At 46.7% G+C, this 17,558-nt stretch overlaps 2 protein-coding genes across 2 annotated transcripts; both read left to right on the forward strand.

Annotated features, from left to right (window-relative positions):
- The first annotated feature begins 4,170 nt into the window (after window positions 1-4,170).
- Window positions 4,171-5,136, forward strand: LOC112411094 (olfactory receptor 2AT4-like). The gene has a single exon (XM_024761986.1). The coding sequence runs from the start codon at window positions 4,171-4,173 to the stop codon at window positions 5,134-5,136; it is 966 nt and encodes a 321-aa protein (XP_024617754.1).
- An 8,109-nt stretch (window positions 5,137-13,245) lies between these two features.
- LOC112411095 (olfactory receptor 2AT4-like) lies at window positions 13,246-14,208 on the forward strand. The gene has a single exon (XM_024761987.1). It carries the CDS (start codon window positions 13,246-13,248, stop codon window positions 14,206-14,208), a length of 963 nt encoding a protein of 320 aa, XP_024617755.1.
- Window positions 14,209-17,558: the final 3,350 nt, after the last annotated feature.

Raw genomic sequence — 17,558 nt, forward strand, 5'->3', positions numbered from 1 at the left:
TTAACCATTGCGCCATCAGGGAAGTCCCCTCCTAATCTTTAAAGTGGACGGCATAGGCAGTCAGCCTGGTTAATCCAGAGGAGAGCAAGAGCCCTGGGAGCTGGAGGAAGATAAGTCACGGAAGGCTCCCTGGAGGAGGTTGGACTTGGAGTCTTAAGGCATCTAAGAAACAGTAAGAGAGGGCAAGCGAGTGAGAGGGAGTGAAGATTTGTGAACCTGAGTGGCTCTCTGTCACACTTGTTCCTCTAGCTTCAAAACACTTGAAGTGTCCCCACACCCCCATCCCCTGGCCAACAGCACAGCACTTTACAGTTATATAGAGATTTTTCACAACCTTTGTCTCATTTGCGTGGTTGGTTGGCTCAGAGGCTAGACTGAGAGTTAGCAAATCTGAGACCTCCATCCTGCCTTGTCCTTGGCCTGCTGTGTGACCTGGGCAATTCCTTTCACCTCTGAGCCTTGGTTTCCTCACCTGTCATGTGGGGCTGTGAACTGTTGCTCAATAGATGGGAAAACCTCCATAGACCACAGAGTTCTGTGCCCCAGTGAAGACTATTAATCTTGTTGTTCTAATATCAGCCAAGCCCAGTGGTAGCCGCTAGCCAGCCACTTGGGAGTCCTCAGAAAAGCATTACACAGGGCCCTGTTAGAAAGGGACCTCAGGGGAAAGGACCCAGCAGGTTAGGGACAGGAGGGCCTGGGGGTTTAATGAAACCAGTCTCAGACCCAACCTGTCCTCCCCACTGAGGCAGCGCTGGCTTGGGGAGAAGAAGGGGCAGCTGGAATGGCCTGGGTCGCAGGTGAGCTGAGCCCCCCCTTATGTAGGCATGAAGGCTGCAAAGGAAGTGCTCAGAGCCTGTCAGAGCCCAAGGAGGGACAGGGTTCTGGAAGGGCACAGTTTAAGGGGACAGGCAATTAGGGACCATCACCCCACTATGAGAGGGGCCCTACGAGAAGGGAGATGGGCTAAAATCTTTCTGCCCCAATTTACAGCATTGCAGGCTGGCTGCTGATTCACTAACTGTGTGACTTTGGCCAGGCATAGCCCCTCTCTGAGCCTCTTCCTCCGCATCAGCCACAATAGGGGAGCAAGACCAGAAGCTTTCCACAGGGTGAAGTGTGTGATTCCGCAGGAATGCTGGAGGGAAAGCCCTGAGGTCGTCAGGACAGCTCTGTGGAAACACGAAGAAGCCAGGCGCTGGGCCACACTGAGATCCTGGTTTTATAGGAAAGGAGTCAGGGTCAGTCTCCAGCCCCAGGGAATCCTCAGGCTGGTGAGGGATACAAGAATGATGTGGGCTGCCAGACAGGGAAGCTTCAGCGCAGCTCCCGTGGTGGACCCTTGGGAGACCTGGCAGGGAGCCCGGAGTCTGACTTCCAGCTCCTTGTGTGACCTTGACTGAGCAAGTCACTCCCTTCTCTGAGTTATTTTATTTGAAAAATGGGAGGAGGGCTGTGGGGATTGGACTATGTTGCTTGCTTTCCAGGACACTTCTGGCTCTGATGTTCTGGGATTGCCCCGCAGACCTTGCAAAACCTGCTTACATGGGCCCAGCCAGTGGAGGGGACAGCATCTCAGAATTGCAGCAGCTTCCCCAGAAATGTGCATTCTGTCAATTTAGATGTTAAAAGAAAAGAGAAGAAAAATCCCTGCTGACTAGTCCATTATGGGGAAAAGTTCAGTTTAACTCAGGTTAACCCTTTCATTAATTAATTCATTTATTAAAAAAATATTTGCTGAGGGTTTATTATGAGCCAGGTACCAGGTGCCTGGTGCCTGTGCTCTAGAGCCCGTGAGCCACAACTACTGAAACTGTAGTTGTAAGGTTTTTTTTTTTTTTTCTTTTTGCCACTCTCTCACTTTGTCCCAGCTTACCCTTCCCCCTCCCTGTGTCCTCAAGTCCATTCTTTATGTCTACATCTTTATTCCTGTTCTGCCCCTAGGTTCTTCATGACCATTTTTTGTTTTTTTTTTTAGATTCCATATATATGTGTTAGCATACGGTATTTGTTTTTCTCTTTCTGACTTACTTCACTCTGTATGACAGACTCTAGGTCCATCCACCTCACTACAAATAATTCAATTTTGTTTCTTTTTATGGCTGAGTAGTATTCCATTGTGTATATGTGCCACAACTACCAGGCACCAGGTATACAACCGCCCTGCTCGGGACACGGGACCTGATTGTCATGACTTTTTTCCATGCAGATATGCCCAGTCCACCTCTTCCTTAAGTCATTTCTTGAAAAGAGCATTTTTTTTCTAGCCTTGTAGTGCCTCTATTTAGTAACCAGACCACCTGAAACTGTTTGAAAACGCCCTCAGAACCAAATAGAAATCCGTAACTGTCTGTGACATCAGCCTAAGAAATGGAGAGAGGAAAGTAAAACTTTTGGCCTATTTTTTCCCCAGGTGGAAACCAGAGCTTCCAAATCCTCCAGGTGGCCTGGCTTGGTGGAAAGAGTCCAAGACCAGAGCCTGAGGCCTGGTTTCCAGGACCAAGTCTGGTACAGACCAGCTGTTGACCCGGGGGCAGCTGCCCATCCCCACCCCGGCCTGACTTGTCTTTTTTTTTTTTTTTTTTGGCCTCCCAGCTTTCGGGATCTTAGTTCCTCAACCAGGGATTGAACCCGCGCCCCGTGAAATGGAAGCTCAGAGTCCTAACCACTGGACCACCAGAGAATTTCCCGGCCTGACTTTGCATCTGTGAAAGAAAGGGTCAAGGACTCAACTATCTGTAGGCCATTTCCACACTTACGTATTCTGTGGCGTGAGAAGGGTTTGTTAGAAGAGGGAGAAGCTAGAGGTGGTCCTGGAAAACCAAGTGGATCTGCTCCAGGGGTCCCTGGGGCAGGGAGGCAGTGATCTGAATATCAACATAACCTGGCCCTGGATCACTTAGTCAAGGTGAAAGTCGAGTCAACACTTCCCTCAGCTCAGTTCTGGGGGTTGGAAAGTCTCACTTCGGGGGCCTTGGGCTGCCGTGCACGCACAGTAACCTTCTTCAGCAGCCTCCTGGGAGCGGAGTTACTCTCTGAAGAGTGCTTGGTCTCCTCTCCTGACACTGGTTCTGAGACTTTCCAGTTCTCTGTGATGCCCTCTGAACTGGGGCCCAGAGCAGTGGGCATGAAGTGGCTTAAGAGTGACACCTGCTGAGCTGCAGCAGCCAGGAGGGGGAAGACCATGGAGTGACCCAGGGAGTGCCCTGGAGTTTGTTTTTTCCCACCAGGGGGAGAATCTATCTTCCACTTGGATTCCTTTCGGGAAATGACTCCTTCTACCAAAGGCATATACAATGCCTCTGCCCTTGCAAGGTGACTGACATCTCAGTTTGCCGGGGACTAAGGGATTTCCTGGGACATGGGACTTGCAGTGCTAAAACCAGGCAGTTCTGGGCAAATCAGGATGATTGGTCTCTGGATATGACAAATAGACAGGATACAAGGACCCAGGTTAGACTGAGACAGAGTCCCAGCAGCAGCTGCACAGAAAGGGGAGCTGTTCCTGGCTGAAGCAGACTGTATTCTGTAGCAGCCCTTGGGGGAAGCAGCTCTTCCTATCAATAAGATATCATAGAAAAGGAATCCTCCACAATCTGATTGATGTAGTTCATTTATGTTACTTTTTTTTTAAAAAAGAACCAATGGATCTAGGGTCAGAAGTTTGCTTAAGGGTTTTTAATCTAGCTCCTATCTAAATATGAAACCTCCTGTGCACCATTTCAGCTCAAAAGACCCCAGCTTTGCATACCTCTAGTTATAAGGAATTCACTCATTCTCAAGCCAGCCTTTTGCCTTATGGGATAGTTCTAATTGTAAGAAACTTATTCCATATGTGGGGCTCTCTGGGTCCCTGGAGCTGCTAATACTGGCCCCAGTTCTTTGTAAGTGTTGTACCTGTCCCTTGACAGCCCTTCAGGTGTTTATGTTCACCCCTCTTGCCCACCAGACAGGACCAGCTCTTTAACCATTGCTCATTCGACAACTCACTATCCTGAGCATCTTAGTTGTGCAATGAAATTCCAGGCACAAAGAAACAGTTAGGATTGAGATCCATGGTTGGAAACAAAAAGATGCATGTTCTAGTTAATGTTTCCCTGGTTGTTCTGGTTTCCAGATATGTACTGATGTTTCCAGTGTCTGTCTGCAAATAACCAGCCCTGACCCACTATGGAAGCCACCTGTAATGGATCAAAGGACTCCTCACCTGTGTTCTACCTGGTGGGCATCCCCTCTCTGCTTGAATCCCTCTTCCTCCTTGTCTTCTTGATTTTCCTCTTAATCTCTCTGCTTATCCTGGTGGGTAACACCCTGATCCTGGTGGCCGTGGTGGCAGAGCCCAGACTCCACAAGCCCATGTACTTCTTCCTGATCAACCTCTCAGCCCTGGACATCCTCTTCACCACATCCACTGTCCTAAAGATGCTATCTCTCCTCTTCCTCGGGGACCACTACCTCGGCTTCTCTGCCTGCTTCCTGCAGATGTACCTATTCCACGGCCTTAACTGCTCTGAAGCCTTCATCCTGGTGGTCATGGCCTATGACCACTATGTGGCTATCTGCCGCCCACTGCACTACCTTGTCCTCATGACCCCACAGACCAGTGCTGCACTGGCAGCCAGTGCCTGGCTCACTGCCCTCCTTCTGCCCACCCCAGCAGTGCTGCAGACCTTCCACATGGCTTTTGACAACACTGTTCACATCTACCACTGCTTCTGTGACCACTTGGCTGCGGTCCAGGCCTCCTGCTCTGACACCACGCCCCAGACCTTCATGGGCTTCTGCATCGCCGTGGTGGTGCCCTTCCTGCCCCTTCTCCTGGTGCTTCTTTCCTATGCCCACATCCTGGCCTCAGTGCTTCGCATCAGCTCCCGAGAAGGACGCTCAAAAGCCTTCTCCACCTGCAGCTCCCACCTCCTGGCTGGCACCTACTACTCATCCATTGCCATAGCCTATGTGGCCTACAGGGCTGACCTACCCCTCGACTTCCACATCATGGGCAACGTGGTGCATGCTATTCTCGCACCTGTCCTCAACGCTCTCATCTACACGCTGAGGAACAAGGATGTCAAAGCAGCCATCACCAAAATGGCATGTCCCCAGGGCCCAGGGAATTCTGGGACCCTTGATACTTAGATGCAAATAATTCAGCTCCCTGGACACCAATGACAGCGCCCAGCACAGAATAAACACAATAAATATTTTTAAATGAATTAAAACAACCCAAATTGACTTCATTCAGTTGAGCAGACAGCTAAAACCCGGTCCTCAAATACTGGATCAAGAGGTCTTCCCACTGGTGCTATAGAATGATTGGTTTTCACAGTTTTCATCAGGTATTAATGTGATGAGTAAAATTTGATCATCCAATCATTTATATTTAAAGTCTTTACTAGGACTGCTAGAGACAGAAATAAGCCAGACATAGTTGCTGCCCTCAAGGTAACCATAGTTTAACTGGGGAGTCAACCCAGAGAAATAATATAAGGTGCTAGGACAAAGAGAAGCAAAGGGGGCTGTGGGAGCCACGAAGTTAGCATTTGATGGAATGTTAAAATTTTCTCCTGTAAATTTTTACATTTTTGGCATTGGTATCACTTGTTTTTTAGCAAATACTCATGTATCAGCAATATAGATGGGTGGGAGGCTGGAAATGATTGCATAAGAAAACCACTAGCTGCTCCAATCGGGAGCGGTAATAAGGTCCATGTTGCCCTCCAATGGGATGGATCCATTTTCAGCTTGGATGCCCATTAAAAAGTGATGCTTCCTGCCAAGAACCAGTGGGTGGAAGTTAGAGTGGTTCCACCCACCATTACCCACAGTGACCTATTTGGGGGAATTTGTACTTGCAGTCCTGACGATTCTGGCCTCTGTGGATTAAGCAGTCCAGATTCACCAGGAGACACAGTAAATCTCACTAAATTTAAAGCTACAGCTTCTGCCTGGTCATTTTAAGCCCACTGTGCAAGCAGATCAGCAGTCAGAAAAAGGAGTTACCATATTTAGAAGGGCAATTGACCGTGATCTTCAGGAGGAAGTAAAGCCACTCTTACATAATGGGGGCTGGGAGGTCAGCATTCAGGCAAGTGAGCATTTCTGGTTTCTGGCTTTAACTCTTAGTGGACAATTAAAGCAACTATAGCTTGATGAGGCAGAGTAACCAGGGGCTCAGAACTGTCAGGGATGAGGGTCTGGGTCATGCTAGGAGGGAATCCATCTAGACCCACTGAAGGGAAAGGGGAAGGGAATCTAGAATGGGTGGCAGAGGAGAGGGATGATGAAGTGTCACTTGCAGCCTTGGGACTGACTGCAGCAGCGAGGGCAGTCGTTAATCCAACTAACCCTTCTCTTATAAATTTCCCTTGAAACTGTGACTAATCAGAATCCTGGAAACCCTATGTCCAAATGGAGTGAACTTGTGAAAAATGAATGAATCCGAGAGGTTCAAGGGATAGACTATAGTAGACACAGTTAGTGGTCTTCCCTCTGGCAGCTGAGTGCTGACTGCTAATAACTCACACACGTATGCCCTAAGATAGAGGCATAATGGCCCTGACCCTTGTTGCTTTCCTTCTGGGGGGAGAGGGAGCAAGAGAGTAACTTTATAAGCAGAAAAAACCAACTACGGGGTACTAAGCAGTCTAAGCTTAGATGCCAGCTGTTGACAGTAGTACCTGGTGAAGCCAGCTGTTTGGCGTCTAGAGACTCTGAGAGCCCATGAAAGTTGTATCTTCTCCTGCAGGAGATGAACATCACTAGTCCCCTGGGAAATAGAATATATGCAGGCAGCCTCTCCTCTGGCTGTTGCTAGATAATACAAACCAAAGCCCTGGAGTCATTTTCAAAAAATCATGTTTCACTATGTCCTAAATCCTCTCAAAAACTCTATGAGATGGGTAAGATTTTTATGTTCCATTTTACAGATGGAGAAACTCAGACTCAGAGAGGTTAAGTAACATGCCTAAGGTGACATAGCTAAAATATATTAGAACTGGTATTCATACCCAGGACTTGTCTCTTCAGACCCTATGCCCTTACCCATATGCAGAGCACAGGCCTGAGAATGAAGCTCTGGGTCTGTCTTGCAGCTCTGATACTAAACATTAGTATAAGCATCAGTAAGTCATTTCACTTCTCTGGACCTCAGTTTCCTCTTCTTGGGCTGCCTGTCTCCCCTGACTGTTCTGAGGACCAGATGGAATAATGTCAATAAAAGCTGCCCCATTGGTTGTAAAGTTCTGGAACCCATGAGGGCTCTTGACAATGTTGTTCTCATTATCAGCAAATCCCAGAGGCAAGTCCCCTCCCAACACGTGCTCTAGGAGGGACCAAGAAGTTGATACTGGGTGACTGGGGGGTGGAGGCTCAGTGCCTCAAAGGAGCCCCAAAGAGAGAGGACCCCCACAGGCCTGACTGAAAGGAGCGGTTAAGGGGTTAATGAGACACAGCCCAGCACCTACCTGACTCTTCTCTGCCTGGCCGGGTTGGAAGACACAAAGGAGACACCACAAGAGGCACCAAGGTAGACAGGGCTTGGAAGGTAAGTGAGCTGGGGGTGAAGTGCCAAAGCTCAGTAAAACCAGAGTGGGGAGACAGGGCAAGGATTTGCGGGGAAGGTAGAACCAGGACCAGGGGTCAGGAAGACTGGTTGGGTGTGCACAAGAGGCAGACGTCCAGGGTCCAGGTTGGCTGTGTGTATGTGGGGCTGCTGGACCTTGGACCACATATCCTGGCAGGTCTGTGTGCTCAGAGGTGGATTCATGTCATCTTGGACAAAGCCTTCCCATGGGAAAGCAAGGTTAATGGTGGCAGAAACATTGGAAACACTAGCACACTTTGAGTTCCTACCTGTTCCAGGCTCTTGTGTAGCATTGTTTAAGCATTCTCTCTGCAAGGACTCACAACAACCCCAGGGGGTCACAGATGAAGGAAATGAGTCCAGAAGGAAATGAGCTGCAGGTAGGAGCTGGGATTGGAACCCAGTCCTTTCTGACTCATAGTTGCACACACTGGACCACTAAGGTCCACAGGACATGATGGAGGTAAAGCCCCTGGCTGGCAGCAGGTACTCACTAGGTGGAAAAGCCCTCGCCCTCTCCTTCTGGGGCATGGACCATGTGACATGTGCTCTGCCAGACCCAGAGGGGACACAGAAATCAGTTCATTGGGTTGGAAACCCCTCAGAGAACTTTTCCTCCAAACACTTCACTGCACAGGTGAGAAAACCAAGTGTTTTCTCATGGAGGGAACTAAAATTGAGAAGGCATATTGAGATCGAAAAATGAGGCAGGCAGCTCCATGTAATCAATGGATCAGTTTATTATAGGGTAACTTACTCACAGAGTGGGATTGGGATCAGGTGGATGACGATCAGGAAGCATTCGCAGCTGCACTACACACCACAGAGGGGCCACTGGGACAATTTTATAGTTAACCTAGTGTATAGGGGTAAGTGCTTGGAGATAGGATGTGCATTCCTAAGTCAAGATTTATGAATGGGTGACCAGTCTCATGGGCACCAGGAATATATCAGAGAACATTTCAGCATTGTTTGGGGACTAACAGCATAGAGGCCACGTGGTCCTAATGAGTATGAAACAATATCTATTAACTACAAAGCCTTTGATGACACCACACAGTACAATCCTGATTAGGGTCAGGAGACACTGAAAAGGGCCAAGATGGCATCAGTTATGCTAACAGCCATACACCAAAGTCACAGGAAGTAAGTGAGTGGCAGAGCTGCAGGAGCCAGGACTTCTGGTTGCCAGGCAAGATTCTTTTACAGCAGACTGGCTCCAGAATGACCTTTGCTCTCACCCCCCTCCAGCCATGGCCTTGAACAAAGGCCTGTCCTTCTCCAACCCTCAATTTCTCACATGTTGAAAGGCGTAACCACTCCCTGGCAGGGTTGGATGACAGGAGGAGATGATATACATCAAATGCAGCATCACAGATCGGAACCAAGATGGCGAAGTAGAAGGATGTGCTCTCACTCCCTCTCGAGAGAACACCAGAATCACCACTAGCTGCTAGACAATCATTGACAGGAAGACACTGGAACTCACCAAAAACGATACCACACATCCAAAGACAAAGGAGAAGCCACAATGAGATGGTAGGAGGGGCGCAATCACAGTAAAATCAAATCCCATAACTGCTGGGTGGGTGACTCACAGACTGGAGAACACTTACACCACAGAAGTCCACCCACTGGAGTGAAGGTTCTGAGACCCCTGTCAGGCTTCCCAACCTGGGGGTCTGGCACAGGGAGGACGAATTCCTAGAGAATCAGACTTTGAAGCCTAGTGGGATTTGATTGCAAGACTTCGACAGGACTGGGAGAAACAGAGACTCCACTCTTGGAGGGCACACAAAGTAGTGTGCACGTCGGGACCCAGGGGAAGGAGCAGTGACTCCAGGGGAGACTGAACCAGACCTACCTGATAGTGTTGAAGGGTCTCCTGCAGAGGCGAGGGTGGCTGTGGCTCACCATGGGGACAAGGACACTGGCAGCAGAAGTTCTGGGAAGTACTCCTTGGGTGAGCCCTCTCAGAGTCTGTCACTAGCCCCACCAAAGAGCCCAGGTAGGTTCCAGTGTTGGGTTGCCTCAGGCCAAACAACCAACAGGGAGGGTTTCCAGCCCCACCCATCAGCAGGCAAACGGATTAAAGTTTTACTGAGCTCTGCCCACCAGAGCAACAGTCAGCTCTACCCACCACCAGTCCCTCCCATCAGGAAATTTGCACAAGCCTCTTAGATAGCCTCATCCACCAGAGGGCAGACAGCAGAAGCAAGAAGAACTACAATCCTATCTACAAGAGACCCACTTCAGACCTAGGGACACATACAGACTGAAAGTGAGGGGGTGGAAAAAGATATTCCATGCAAATGGAAATCAAAAGAAAGCTGGAGTAGCAATTCTCATATCAGATAAAATAGGCTTTAAAATAAAAAACGTTACAAGAGACAAGGAAGGACACTACATAATGATCAAGGGATCAATCCAAGAAGAAGATATAACAATTATAAATATATATACACCCAACATAGGAGCACCTTAATACATACGGCAACTGCTAACAGCTCTAAAAGAAGAAATCGACCATAACACAATAATAGTGGGGGCTTTAACACCTCACTTACACCAAATGGACAGATCATCCAAAATGAAAATAAATAAGGAAACAGAAGCTTTAAATGACACAATATACCAGATGGATTTAACTGATATTTATAGTACATTCCATCCAAAAACAGCAGATTATACTTTCTTCTCAAGTGCACACGGATCATTCTCCAGGATAGGTCAAATATTGGGTCACAAATCAAGCCTCAGTAAAATTTAAGAAAATTGAAATCATATCAAGCATCTTTTCTGACGACAATGCTATGAGATTAGAAATGAATTACAGGGGAAAAAACGTAAAAATCGCAAACACATGGAAGCTAAACAATACGTTACCAAAAAACCAAGAGATCATTGAAGAAATCAAAGAGGAAACCAAAAAATACCTAGAGACAGGGCTTCCCTGGTGGCGCAGTGGTTGAGAGTCCGCCTGCCAATGCAGGAGACACGGGTTTGTGCCCCAGTCTGGGAAGATCCCACATGCCTGAGTGGCTGGGCCTGTAAGCCATGGCCACTGAGCCTGTGCGTCCGGAGCCTGTGCTCCGCAACGGGAGAGGCTGCAACAGTGAGAGACCTGAGAAAAAAAAGAAGTGATCATAACTTAATAAGAACAATATTTCTTCCTTTCTGAAAAAAGAAAGTATATATCTCCTTTGATCATGTTTCTATTCTTGATTTTTAAGTTTCATCAAATTATAACATAAAATATCTACCCTTTGGAATTAAATAAGAGTATTGTAATAAAGTATATGATAGGTATTTGTTAGGGAAGTATGGATAAAAGAAAAATGTGCATTATCTATAGAGATGAAAATTGCATACATGTAACATTTTTACACACAAACATTTAAGCTTTTGATGATGCATTATTTAAATCTTTTATGTTATTGCTATATATTTGGTTTTCTGTATAACTGGCTTCTTACATTCTCACAAGAGTATATTAAATCATCCACTAAAAAAAAATGCAGCATCAGGTTGGACACTCAGTGATTTTCTGTCCTTCCCTGTCCCCACCAAGTACTATAACTGCCCTGTAGAAAATCCCAACAGGGAGAACCTGCTGGGGCAAGTTCTGTGCCCTAGGAAACAGCACCCGTTAGGCCCTAAGCACGTCTACATCATTCAGATGTAGTGTGTAATCCTAACCTGTAAAATAGTGTAAGAGAGTCCAGCCAAATCTGGGTATTTCCTATGATGGGCCAACTGAATGGTGCTTTGAAAGATTAAATGTTAAATTCTTTCAAAAAGTATTTTTGGTTCTCTTGCTTGGCTGGTGACCCAGCACATGCCTGGTCTGCCTGTTGGACAGTCCAATACCAGTTGGTGTGAAAAGCCATGTGCCACCTCTCCACTGGGGGTCTCAGCATCCCTTTTTCTATCTGCAAAGCAGTGGGGCAGAGGATGGAGGAGAGGGGAGTTAGACTTGATGGCTCCCTTAGGACCCCTCTGGCTTCAGCCCTCTACGTTTCTGCCTCTCAAATCCCCTGCTCTGCCTCACCTGGGACCAGCAGCTACAATTGCCTCTCTGAGAGCAGAAATGTCCAGGGCTGTGCAGTTGGCATTCCTTTGGGTGTGAAAAAAAACCTGGTGACCACACTTGTTGGAACGGGGTTCTGGTTAACTGAGGGTTAGCCCTTCAACATGGAGACAATCAGGTCACTCTCTTGCCAGGTCCTCAGGGTGACCTCTGAGGTTCTCTTTCAAGGAGCACACACACAGGACGGTTGTTCTTCCCATGCTTATTTTAGACAAAGCATTTGCCAGTCACCACTTCCAAATCTAGAAGCCAGGCTGCACGATCCAGATCAATCACAGAGCAAACTAGTAAATTTTTAAAAGGTGGTGAGGAAGTGTGGGGGAGGGGAATTGGGTTGGAATTGAAGATTAAAAAAAACCTTTTTTTCCAGTCTGACATTCTGTAATTCTAGGACATGAGAGGTGTTTTTAACTAGTTTGTTTTGCATTTGTTTTAGAAAAGAAAGAAGGTAGCTGTCATTCCTAGGAATTCAAAGGGAAACTGCTTGTGAAATCAACAGGGTTCAAACAGCAGTGATGCAGATGTAAACATGAAACTGCCTGGACCACTCATTAGAGGCTCATCCTGAAGGCGGGACAAGCCAAAACTGCCTCAGCAGTCCCTGCATTGACCCCAGCACACATTTAATGAACAACCTACGATATAGGGGGTTTTGTATTTGGGCAGCTACAGCTTTCAGTTCTCTGGGTCCTTTCTAGCAACAAGAGCTCTCACGATACCTCCTTGTGGCTTCTTCTGAGTTGGTATTGGAGGAGCCCACAGCAGAGTTGGCATCAAAGAACTAAACACAATACCCGTTGGGCTGTGGCAGCCAGGAAGAAGGAAGATGACAGACCCAGGACATGCCCTAAATGGGGGAAGATGCACCGTCAGCTTGGGCTCCATCAGGAAGAGAGTTGTCCCTCTGAAGGCATTTGTGCTTCCCATCACTGAAACATCATTGGGTGGGAGAGCACCCAGAGAACTTGGCAGGCAGAGCTGCTGCACCCGGAAAATGAGAGGGGTGACATTCCCTGGGTAATGTGGCAGAAAATATTGGAAAAATCAGCCCTTTCTAGTGATGTGGTATAGTGATGTCACTTAGTAGTAGAATTTGAAACATGAGCAAAAGAAAAAACAATAAAGTAGGAATCTAAGAGATCATCTAAGATCTGATGCCCAAGAGATAGTGTGGGAAATGGAGCAGAGAAGGGACAGAAGCTCTTTGAATGCACTTATCACAGTTGTAACTAGATAATTAAATGTGTGATTGGCGTTTAAACATACCATCCTCCTACTAGAATTTAAGCCCCTGTGAAGGCAGGGGCCTTGTGTGCCTTGTTTCCTTCTCACAGCCTTGCACATTGTAGATACTTACTAAAGAGTTGATGGAAGAAGGAAGGAGTAAATTGTGCATTAAGATGGAAGAGTTAATATTGGATGGTACCCCCAGTCCTCTAAACTTGGTCATAAATGATTTGGATTGCATTAATTGTAGAGTGAACTGTACGGAATTCTCCTTCCAAACTCTTGTTTTATCCAGTTTCCAGATGCTCTGACTGCCTGTCACCCTGGCATGTAGCTCTGTCCCACCATGGATGCCACAGCCTGTAATGGATCAAAAGACTCTTCACCCATCTTCTACCTGGTGGGCATCCCCTCTCTACGGGAGTTCCTCTTCCTCCCTGTCTCCTTCATCTTCTTGTTCTTCTACCTGCTTATCCTGGTGGGTAACACCCTGATCCTGGTGGCCATGGTGGCAGAGCCCAGACTCCACAAGCCCATGTACTTCTTCCTGATCAACCTCTCAGCCCTGGACATCCTCTTCACCACATCCACTGTCCTAAAGATGCTATCTCTCCTCTTCCTCGGGGACCACTACCTCGGCTTCTCTGCCTGCTTCCTGCAGATGTACCTATTCCACGGCCTTAACTGCTCTGAAGCCTTCATCCTGGTGGTCATGGCCTATGACCACTATGTGGCTATCTGCCGCCCACTGCACTACCTTGTCCTCATGACCCCACAGACCAGTGCTGCACTGGCAGCCAGTGCCTGGCTCACTGCCCTCCTTCTGCCCACCCCAGCAGTGCTGCAGACCTTCCACATGGCTTTTGACAACACTGTTCACATCTACCACTGCTTCTGTGACCACTTGGCTGCGGTCCAGGCCTCCTGCTCTGACACCACGCCCCAGACCTTCATGGGCTTCTGCATCGCCGTGGTGGTGCCCTTCCTGCCCCTTCTCCTGGTGCTTCTTTCCTATGCCCACATCCTGGCCTCAGTGCTTCGCATCAGCTCCCGAGAAGGACGCTCAAAAGCCTTCTCCACCTGCAGCTCCCACCTCCTGGCTGGCACCTACTACTCATCCATTGCCATAGCCTATGTGGCCTACAGGGCTGACCTACCCCTCGACTTCCACATCATGGGCAACGTGGTGCATGCTATTCTCGCACCTGTCCTCAACGCTCTCATCTACACGCTGAGGAACAAGGATGTCAAAGCAGCCATTACCAAAATAACATGTCCCCAAGACCCAGGGCATTCTGGGGACCCTTGACGCTTAGATGTAGTTAATCCTGCTCCCAGGATACCTGTGTGCTAAGAAGAGAGAATGCCATCAAAAATGTTTTTTGAAGGAAAGAATGACTTATAGCAGGGCCAAAAGTACACCACTGGGGCTTCCCTTTACATGAATAAGCTACATAATGATACCAACTCTTTTGTGGAAAGAAATAAGAATGTCAGATAAAATGTAAAAAGTATCTTCTTAAAAGTATCAAATAGGGCTTCCCTGGTGGCACAGTGGTTGAGAGTTCGCCTGCCGATGCAGGGGACACGGGTTCGTGCCCCAGTCCGGGAAGATCCCACATGCCGCGGAGCGGCTGGGCCCGTGAGCCATGGCCGCTGAGCCTGCGCGTCCGGAGCCTGTGCTCCGCAACGGGAGAGGCCACAACAGTGAGAGGCCCGTGTACCGCAAACAAACAAACAACAATCCAGTTAAAAAATGAGTGGAAGACCTAAATAGACATTTCACCAAGGAAGACATACAAATGGCCAAGGGGCACATGAAAAGATGCTCAACATCACTAATTATTAGAGAAATGCAAATCGAAACTACAATGATGTATCACCTCACACTGGTCAGAATGGCCATTATCAAAAAATCCAGAAACAATAAATGCTGGAAAGGGTGTGGTGAAAAGGGAACCCTCCTGCCCTGTTGGTAGGAATGTAAATTGATACAACCACTATGGAGAATAGTATGGAGGTTCCTTAAAAAACTAAAAATGGAACTACCATATGACCCAGCAATCCCACTACTGGGCATATACCCTGAGAATACCACAATTCAAAAAGAGACATATACCACAATGTTCATTGCAGCACTATTTACAATAGCCAGGACATGGAACCAACCTAAATGTCCATTGATAGATGAATGGATAAAGAAGATGTGGCACATATATACAATGGAGTATTACTCAGTCATAAAAAGAAATGAAATTGAGTTATTTGTAGTGAGGTGGGTGGACCTAGAGTCTGTCATACAGACTGAATAAGTCAGAAAGAGAAAAACAAATACCATATGCTAACACACATATATGGAATCTAAAAAAAAAGGGTACTGATGAACCTAGTTTCAGGGCAGAAATAAAGAGATAGACATAGAAAATGGACTTGAGGACATGGGGTGGGAAGGTGAAGCTGTGGTGAAGTGAGAGTAGCATCAACATACATATACTACCGAATGTAAAATAGTTGGCTGGTGGGAAGCAGCAGCATAGCACAGGGAGAGCGGCTCGGTGCTTTGCGATGACTTAGAGGGGGGGGATAAGGAGGGTGGGAGGGAGGCTCAAGAGGGAGGGGATATGGGGACATGTGTATGCATATGGCTGATTTGCTTTGTTGTGCAATAGAAACTAACAGTACTGTGAAGCAATTATACTCCAATAAAGATCTATTAAACAAAAAAAGTGGGGTGGGAAAGCAGGCACTTGAAACCTGGTACACTTAGGGGGGTCGTGGCCCTATCTGTGTCAGGTAGTTCTTGTGAAGATTTGAGTGAGACTGGGAAATTTCATCTCAAGTATCTGTAGACTGTGTCCACTCCTCTCCATTACACTTCATCCCCCCTGGTGCAGATGTTACCACCTTCTGTCTCCTGAATGAGCACAACAGTCTCTCCCCTCATCCCTCTGCCCACCCTCCATTTCATAAATGGCCAGAATGGGTTTTCTGACATACAAACCTGGTCACCTTACCACCCTCAATATAACTTAAAAGTTCTCAATGATCTGGCCCTAAATGACTTCTTTGACCTCACATCTCACCATTGCTACCCTCATGGCAATTCTGAACTTCTTTCAGTTTCCCAAACACACCAACTTCTCATTCTCACCAGTAACTCACTCTTCTCTCTTCCTGAAGCCCTCTTCCTCTTTGTCCATTTCAGCTGAAATCTTAGTCAGACTTCTCCTGAAACATCACTTTTTCAGGGGAGCTGGCCCTGGTAACTCACCCTGAAAAGTGAGGTAGATGCCCTTTGTATGTGCCCCCTTAACACTTTATAATTCCCCCCATCATGGAACTTTAAAAATTTTTGAACATTAGGAGAAAAGAGTTCTGAGCTCATTATATCTATTAGTCTGTGTAGGCTCCTTGCTTGTTTTATCTTCCCCTTTAGCTCCAACCTCCCAATTCCCATTCCATTCCCCTTTCCCACTTAAGCACCCACTCTGATGTGTTTGCTGTATGTCCTTAAGTATAAGCATATCTTTGAAAAGTAGGTAGTGTTGTTGTGTGCATGTATGTACACGTTTAATTGACATAAAAAGAGTTATGTTACTTCTTACATTTTCACTCAGTTCTGTTTTTTAGATCTGTCTGTGTTGCTATTTATAGGTCTAGTTTCATTGGTTCCTACTGATATTCCATAGTATGATTTCATTACATTTCACTTTTCTAGTGGAGGACACCTAATTGCCTCCAACTCTTTGCTATCACTGTCTTGATAAATGTCCTTGTGTATGTCCTTGTATGAATCCATGGAGGATTCTCCCTGAAACATAGAACAAGGAGTCAAACGGGTTAGTCATGGGTGTGCATTAACTTTAGCTAAACATAGTCCCTCTTCATTATCTGCAGATTCTGTATTTGTATATTTGCTTACTCACTAACCCTAAAACCAATACTCATGACACTTTCAGGATCACTCAGGGACACGCCCAGAGCAGCAAAATATCTGAGTCACCATGTGCATGTTCCCAATTGAGGTCTAACGAGGCAACACCCTGCCCTCCTGTTTCAACTCATACTGTGGACAGGTGTCCTTTCCATGGTCTATTTTTGCCATGTTTTTAGCATTTTTTTTAGTTTTTGGTAATTTCCCTGTTTAAGTTGGTACCCAAGCATAGAGCTCAAGTGGTGTCTAGGGCTCCTAGGCATGAAAAGTCTGTGATGTGCCTTCTGGAGAAAATACATGTGTTAGATAAGCTTCATTCAGGCATGAGTTACAGTGCTGTTGGCCATGAGTTCAATGTTAATGAATCAACAATATACACTAAATGAGGGTTTTTAAAATTAATTTTTATTGGAGCATAGTTGATTTACAATATTGTATTAGTTTCTGCTGTACAGCAAAGTGAATCAGTTATACATATACATATATCCACTCTTTTGTAGATTCTTTCCCCATATAGGTCATTACAGAGTATTGAGTAGAGTTCCCTGTGCTATACAGTAGGTTCTTATTAGTTATCTATTTTATATATAGTAGTGTGTATATGTCAATCAGAAACACGCATAAAACAAGGTTATGTATTTGATCACATTAGTTGACGAAAATGTTGTGACCAGAGGCTCACAGGAAATTAATCTTGTACTCCCCCTAGAAGAGTGAGTGTGAGT

This window comes from Neophocaena asiaeorientalis, unplaced genomic scaffold, assembly GCF_003031525.2.
Source record: "Neophocaena asiaeorientalis asiaeorientalis breed wild unplaced genomic scaffold, Neophocaena_asiaeorientalis_V1.1 scaffold263, whole genome shotgun sequence".
Lineage (NCBI taxonomy): Eukaryota > Metazoa > Chordata > Mammalia > Artiodactyla > Phocoenidae > Neophocaena > Neophocaena asiaeorientalis.